Source organism: Hevea brasiliensis, chromosome 10, assembly GCF_030052815.1.
Source record: "Hevea brasiliensis isolate MT/VB/25A 57/8 chromosome 10, ASM3005281v1, whole genome shotgun sequence".
Lineage (NCBI taxonomy): Eukaryota > Viridiplantae > Streptophyta > Magnoliopsida > Malpighiales > Euphorbiaceae > Hevea > Hevea brasiliensis.
The window spans coordinates 8,253,950-8,262,231 of record NC_079502.1 but is presented as its reverse complement, the minus strand read 5'-3'; the positions used below and the strand labels follow the sequence as shown (position 1 = coordinate 8,262,231).

The window sequence follows — 8,282 nt, the reverse complement described above, 5'->3', positions numbered from 1 at the left end:
TCAAAACTCTCAATAATTTTTCAATCTCAATATCAGTCAAAGATGCATTAATTATAACAGGATATGTTCCATTGGGTCCAAGAAAAACACACCTGAGGTTGGAAGGAAGAGGTTTAAGATCTACCTTTGGGGCATCCTCTACCTTTAATGATGGTGGTTTAATCTCCAAACTTTGCACTTCTTCAAGCTGAAAAATTATGGCTTCAGGATGTGGTGGGGAGCTCTCCAAGTGTTGTGCAAAAGCAACTATGTTATGATTGCCATCATGAATGCTCCCACCATGGACTAAGCAATTTTCAAGTGGGTCTTGTGGATAGCTTTTTCTGAAATGCTCTTGAACAATCTCATCAATGATGTATACCCACAAACAAGACTCAACTTCTTCATGTTTCCTTTTCATGGCTGGATTGATGTTGAATATCATTTGATCATCTCCCACTCTTAAGTGTCAATTTCTCACCCTTTACATCAATTAATGCAACAGCTGTTGCCAAAAAGGGTCTTCCCAATAAGATAGGAATTTTTTTGTCTTCTTCCATATCTAAAATGACAAAGTCCACCAGAATGTAGAATTTCCCAACCTTGATAGGCACATTTTCTATAATGCCTTCTAGATACTTAATTGAACGGTCAGCCAATAAAAGATAAATGTTTGTGGGCTTCAACTCTCCCATATTCAACTTCTCATATATTGAAAGAGGCATTAGGCTGACGCTAGCTCCAAGGTCACATAAGTCATTTGCCACACAATTATCACCTATATGACAAGGAATGGAAAACACACTCGGATCTTTGAGTTTGGGAGGTAACTTCTTCTGAATTATAGCACTGCATTGCTCTCCCAAGTTAATGGTGTCATAATCTTCTAGCCTTCTCTTGTTGGTAAGAATCTCCTTCAAAAACTTGGCATAACTTGACATTTGGGATAGTGCCTCAGTGAATGGCACATTGATATACAACTTCTTTAGCACTTCAAGGAATTCGCCAAATTGTTTATCTAATTTATGCTTAATGAATCTTTGAGGGTAGGGAAGGATGGGCTTGTAAGGCTCAGGTGGGATGTATGGTTTCTCTCTCTCATCTTGCTCACTTTTGCTTTCTTCTTCTTTTTCATTTTTCTTGTTCTCAACTGAATTTTCTTCTTTTGTGCTCTCTTTTTCTTCTTTCTTGTTTTCACTCTCTTGACCAACTTTCTTACTACTTCTCAAGGTCACAACCTTAAATTGTTCATGAGGGTTTTGTGGTTGACTAGGTAGTTTGCCATAGGATTTGCTTCCCGATGAGCTTGCTTGTTGAGCCAATTGAGTCTCCAACATACGATTGTGGCTTGTAATTGATCAATGATTTGTCTCATGTGTTGCATTTCTTCCTCCAATTTGCTATTCATCTTGCTATGTTCAGCAAAAAATTTCTCCATCATGCTTTCCAAGGTTAGCTTCGATTCATGAGGTGGAAGGGATTATTGTGCTCTTGCTTGATATCCAGGTTGTGGCTGCCTTGTGGGCTGAAATTGAGGCTGAAACTGAGGCCTATTCTGCTACATATACTGCTGGTTATGAGCATAATTTGAGCTTTGACCTTGTTGAGCAAAAGTTGCTTGTGGTCTCCATGTTGAGTTGTTTACATTAGAGTAAGAATTTCCCATAGGTTTTTGTTGATAACCTCCTGCATAAGCAGCTTGTTGTTACAAATAATCATCACTATAAGAAGAGTAATCAACTCCACAACTTTGAGTTCCATCTGTGTAGGCAACTAGTTGCATAGTTGTAGGAGTTGAGGTTGTTGCCTTTGTGCAAAAATCACTAAGAAGCTGAGTCAACTGACCAAATCTTGCATTCATGTAGCTAACTGAGTCAAGTTCATAAATCCCAGCCTTCTTTGGCTCAATTATTCTTGGATTTCCCCATAAATGGGTATTATGAGCAATCTTCTCCAATAGATCATAGCATTCTTCACTTGTCATTCTCATGAAATCTCCTCCTGCTTGTGAATCAACTGTGTTTCTTATGGCTGGAGTAACTTTGGTGTAGAAATTCTAAACAATCATCCATTTGGGTATTTCATGATGAGGATACTCCCTTTCAAGCTCCTTAAATCTCATCCAAGATTCATACAAAGTTTCATCATCCCTTGGTTTAAAAGCTACCATCAAATTCCTCAAATGAGTGGTCTTCCCAAGTGGGAAAAACTGAGATAGAAAAGCCTGAGATAGCTACTCCCAAGTAACTATAGCCGCCTGTGGAAGTGATTCATACCACTCTAATGCTAAATCCCGAAGAGAGAATGGAAATAAGGTGAGCCGAATCACTTCATCTGAAACTCCAGGCTGCCTTTGTATACCACATATCATCAAAAATTTCTTCAAATGAGAATGAGGATTTTCAAGTGGACTACCTTCAAATTGTGAATTCTGAACCATTTGAATGAGACCATTCTTTAACTGAAATTGATTAGCTCCAATGATAGGTATATTATCTCTCACATCTGCACATCTAGGAAAAGCATAATCTAACATGGATATTCTCTGAGGATCATTTTGATTAACAACTTCATTCTGCCTATTTTGCTCATTTCCTTCATTATCTCCACCAATAGCTCTATTTTGATTCTTCATATTTTCAATTTTCTCCTCTTGGTCAAACCTTTTTTGTTCTTCTTTTTCTACTTCCTTTCTCCTCTTAGATTCCTTTTTGTTGGCTCGACAGAATTTTTCAATTTTCAGGGTTGAACAACAATTGAGTATCATTTGTGCTTTTCGATTGTCTTATAAACAAAAAAAGTACCTGAAAAACACAAGGAACAGCAGTGAAAATAAAAGAAAATAAAAATTCTAATAAGCTTAAAACAATTAAAATCCAACTTAAAAACAAACAATTCCCTGGCAACGGTGCCAAAAAACTTGATGTGTTAGCTGTGAAATAGCTTCCACAAGTGCACGGCTCACAGTAGTATAGTTTTAAAAATATCATTCCTACAGGGAAATGTGCTTAAATTGGAGTTAAAGGAATAAGCTAATTAGAATAGTAAAATTTAAAGATATTAAAAATGAAATTTAAAATTAAAATTGGTATTTGAGGAATTTAAAGTAAATCAAACAATTAACTAAATTAATTATACTAGATTACCAAAATTGAAATTGAAATTGCTAATTATGAAATTGGGAGGAATTTAAATCTAAATTCAATAAAAATTAAGTGATTCTAGAGATAGAGATTTCAATATTTTTTGCATGTGGTTTATCCCCAATTTAGCCAAACACATGAGAATTGTAATTTTGAGGGAAATCAATTTTTAGTTCTTTGAAACCATTTTCAAGCATTTCAAAGTTGGTATTCATCAAATCAAACCCTGTTTTCACGGTATTTCAAACCTGATAAAAACCCAATTAAAGCTCTAATTGATTTTTGAAAGTCCCCTTAATCCTCTTAGCTTATCTTTAACACCAAGAAAACTAAGTTTATTGTAAGATTATGTATTCCAAATATTCACTTTTTAGTCCATCTGTCAAGGATTAAAACTTAACTTAATGAGGGCCCATTCATCAAGCAAGGCAACAAGCTCACAAGCAATAAATCACAACGCAGCAAATCTCATTTAAATGACTAAATCAGTTGAAAAACCATAACACAAAGCAATATTTACAAACCCATCTCTAGAATCTCAAAGATCTACTCACAAATCATGGTTTCAAGATAAACCCAAGTATAGAAACGAAGAAATAATGAAAATTTAAGCTAAGGAACAGAAAAACCTAGTAAAATGATGAATGATCTACTGCTGGAATGTTGCAGAAGGCGTCCCTTTTGCTGCAGCAAAACTAAATTTCACGTGCTTCTCTCCTTCGTCTCTCCTTGCAAAATCTCCTTAATTTTCTCCTTTTGGAAAGAAAGAGAAAAAGAAGTTTTTATATGGTTCAGAGGTTTGCCCTATAATGGGTAAAAAGACAGAAGATTCTGGAGAAAATGATGTATTAAATCAGAGGGATGAAAGTGCCACATCAGTCATTTTTATTAAAATGACACAAGCTGAATTGGTTGTGTTGCGCCTTGTGTCGCAAGTTGTGTAACCTTCTGCCCAAAAAAAACTTCATATCTGACAACGACACAACCTGTGACACAAGCTGTGTCATAGGTTGTGCAACTTTCGATTTCTTTAACTCAACTTCAAAATTTTACAATTTAACTCTAATTTCTTCCAAATGGCTGTTCTGATCAAAATACACCAAAATTCTCTAAATTTAACTTACAAAACAAATAAATTTCAAAAATTAAACTAAGAAGTGTAAAATGGCAAAATTGACTAAATATATGCTAATATCTATAGTAATAGCTATGAACAAGGATAAATTATGTGCAAAAATTATACCTAAATAATGATATAAAATGCATGCATCATATATTATGTCTTAAACTTATAATAAATTAAATTTAAAAAAAAATCATTTAAATAATTAATTTATAATTTTATATATGTAATTGTAAGTCTTTAAAAAAAATAAAAATAAATCATATTAAATTGATTAAAATATAAAAAAAATAATTATTTTATAATATAATTTCAAATTTTATTTCTTTCATTTACATATTAATAAAATGGTAAGCAAACACTTCCCATTTTATCAGTAATGGATGGACTAGTACCATTGGAATTAGAAGAAAAAAAAATCCAACTTGGAGCAGGCCTCCATCGATCCAGCATGTGAGTTGAAAATCACATGAAACAAATGAATATTATCCACATGCCTATGTGATGATGGAATTATTGCACTTGCCATGGTAGATAGGTAGATCCCATTGAAATTATTATTTTTCTTTTATTTTTATAATTTATAAATTAAATATATCATTTCATCTCTGAATTTTATATAAAAATTCTCATAACTCTAACTTTTAAGACCTTATATTATATACATTAACTCTTTATTAAAAAGTAATAATAATAAAATATGGTAAAATCATCTAACTCAATTCTCTCTCTAAGGATTTAAATATAGATGTAAATGGGATTTGGGATTTGGAGATTTTACTTTATTTACGCTATTCTTGTGCCCATTTCTGTTCTTCAACAACAATCAAAATCAAAGGACAAAGAATGCAACTTGTAAGCTCATAGATGGAAGGAGGTGTACAAGGAAGTAAAGCGGCACTAAAAGTGGACCATGAGCTAGAAGAGATTAGGATCTCTTCTCAAGTGGCAGGTGAGGTGGGAAGAAATAGAGGCAAAACATATGGATGAGGGGGAGAGTGGACTTGGGTATAAGAAATCAAGGGAAGAAATTTCCTTATAAAAGAGTGAGAAAGGAAAGAATATTGAGCAATCCCAAGTTTCCCTAAATTCAGAAATCAGCAACGTCAATTTCATGTCAGCTAAATCAGTGAAAGAATCAGTCGGTATTGCAAGGAAAATGGGAGGAGCTCATCCAACTATATTCAAAGTAAAAGGAAGCACTCAATGAACTGTTCAATGGACTAATTTTTGGGGTTTTTCCTTGATTTTTAATTCGGTACTGTGTTCAAATTTTGTTGTACCATATTCAATCAATTTCTCCAAGTTTTCATTTGAAATTGAAAGGATATGAGGAGATTGTTCTATTTAATTGTAGTGAAATTGCAATAGAAAATTTAGAGATTTTACCAAGCATACTGTGTTTACAGTAAATTTATAATTTTAATTATTTTATTATATTTTTTATGATATAAAAATTTTTTGCAAAGTTTACGATTGAAATGATATTTTTGCCCTAATTTTTAATTTCTTCTTTAATCAATCACTGCCATCACAATGTCCCACAACAACAAATTTAACAGTTTCATTTATTGTTTTATCTTAAAAAAAAAACAAAAAAAAATCAACATCTCCATGAAAAAGCAATTTACAACTTAGATTGATTTGAGGGAAAAATCCAAAAAGTAAGAGAAGAAAACGAGAAAGTATGTGAAGACATCACTACTTCATTACTAGTTTGCTTTTTAATCATGATTGTTTCCAGACTATTGGGAAATCACATGAATTGAGAGCAGAAGAACATCATTAGCAGTGACTAAGAAGAAAGAAATAATCAAATTTCACATACACATTAGTTAATTATTCGCTTTCTACAAACTAATTAATTATCTCAAATCACTACCAAAATTCCATCAAAATTACAAGAAATTCCATCAAAATTACAAGAAAATTCTCAAAATCAAAATCACCAAATCAGAAAACTGTAAGACTTCCTAGAAGAGCAAGAAGCCCAAAGTGAAAACCAGCATTCAGCTCCTTAATCTTGGATCCAGCACCAGTACTATTAGCGCGAGAAGAACTGCCAGTAGTAGAATCAGAACCAGTTCCGGTTGTAGTATTTCCGCCACTGCTCTGTGAAGCCACTAGTTGCAGTGTTCCCTTGGCCTGGAGATTTGCTTTGTCGAAATTGTGCTTGACCGGAAACCCATTGTTCACCGATGGACCCACCTGCCAAATCTGGTTCACCGACGGACCTTCCGGGACCTTCACAGAAGCAAAGATCACGAAGTTCCCAGCGGAGTCAGACTCTGCGCTCAAGTCCCAGGCATCAACCGTTAGCTTCGATGTCTCCTTGATATCACTGTAGGAAGCGAGGCTGTACTTCTTCACAACCACTACGGTGCCGTTTTTCATTGCCACAATAGCCTGGGCACCTGCCATGCCAGTCCCATTGAGGTTGATGCCCCATCCCACCCAGCCGTTAGTCTTGGCCGGAGGCGCCTTGAAGGCGATTGAAAGGGAGGAGTTGGAGGCGTTGTAGGTGTAGTGTAGGTAGGCATTGAGTGTGGGCAGGTCTGTGCAATTATCAAAAAGCTTGTTGGTGAACTTCTGGGATGTGCAGTTAAGTGAATATGCAGGTGAGATTAGCAAAACCACCCAGAAGGAAAGAAAAAGGAAAGGACAAGAAAGAAAGGAAAGGAAAGGCATTGTTAGAGCCAAACAAAGCACTGTGCATCAAAGCGGCCTCTGGGTCTGGGGTGGGGTGTCCTATACACAAGGAAGGGAATATATAGAAAAACGTAAGCCTAAAAGGCTAAATGTGTAAAATCACTCAGGAAAGTACATAATATACATTTCAAATATTCATATCATGAGTTATGAGTGCATTCCAATGAAAGACACGTTGCTGGGTTCTTTGAATGATCTGACGTGGCTTTCGACAATTGGTGTAGTATATCAAAGTTGGTTGACTTGGGTGATTTTAGTTTGGACTTTGCTTGTGGAGATTTGACTCTCAAAATGCAGGGGTAGGTCTGAATTAAAAAAAAAAAAGAATGTGGGAACACGTGCAATTGTGGCAAAAATGGGGACCGTAAAATAAATAAATTAAAATTTTCTTGATTGAAATTAGGTTAACAACTAATATGAAGTGTGAACTCCAACTGCACGCGTCTACTTTTAGTTTTGGGTTGTTAACGAAGGCCTTGAAATTCATATGGAAATTTTTATATTTTATTTTATTTTTTATATAATAATTGCATAACTTATATTCAATTAATTAAATTTTTTTATCACATTAAAGTGAAATTGTATTTTTTTTTAAATAAAGCGTTTTTATAATTTATAATTTTGAATTATACCAAGAATTAAATTTATATTATTATTTTAATTTAATTTTAATTATCTATTAATAATAGAATTGATTACTAATATATTTCCATGTACACTATTAAAGAGATTTTAAATAATAATTATTTATAGGTCAACTTAAACATGTGTAATTTTGATAGTTGATTACATTGTCTGAAAATTTATAATGTGATTAATATTTTCACAAGCTAATCATTGAATTTGCAATTCCATCTATGTAGATCATACATGTTAAATTTTTTAAATTAATAAAAAATTAATAAATAAATATTTTATACGTGACATCAAGTATGACAATAAATTGTATTTAAAAATTATTTAATTTTAAGACTGTAATATCACAAGTTTTACACTATATAATATTTGACAGATACTATCAGAACTCCGTGTGAATTGATAATAGAATATCTCCTAAAGTTGAAAAGATATAATTATCTGACTCTACAAATCAAACACCAAACCGATTATCGAAACTAAATTGCTTATTAATTAATTGCATAACATCAGAGTTAAGTGACTTTGAAAGCCAAATTGCTTAATTAATCACAAATGATTATTTATATGATGGCAAACCAAATTGCTAATTAATTGCATTACATAACATTGTTGCTGTTCAAAGGGACGAGGCACGTGCTTCTCTTGTGCTTAAAATTGATCTGGGTCAGGATTTAATTTCGAAACTGGCG

General features: G+C 33.5%; 1 protein-coding gene across 1 annotated transcript; it reads right to left on the bottom strand.

Moving 5' to 3' along the window:
* Nucleotides 1-6,055: 6,055 nt before the first annotated feature.
* On the bottom strand, nucleotides 6,056-6,988 carry LOC110650585 (auxin-induced in root cultures protein 12). Its single transcript, XM_021805622.2, has one exon. The coding sequence runs from the start codon at nucleotides 6,931-6,933 to the stop codon at nucleotides 6,199-6,201; it is 735 nt and encodes a 244-aa protein (XP_021661314.2). The 5' UTR covers nucleotides 6,934-6,988; the 3' UTR covers nucleotides 6,056-6,198.
* Nucleotides 6,989-8,282: the final 1,294 nt, after the last annotated feature.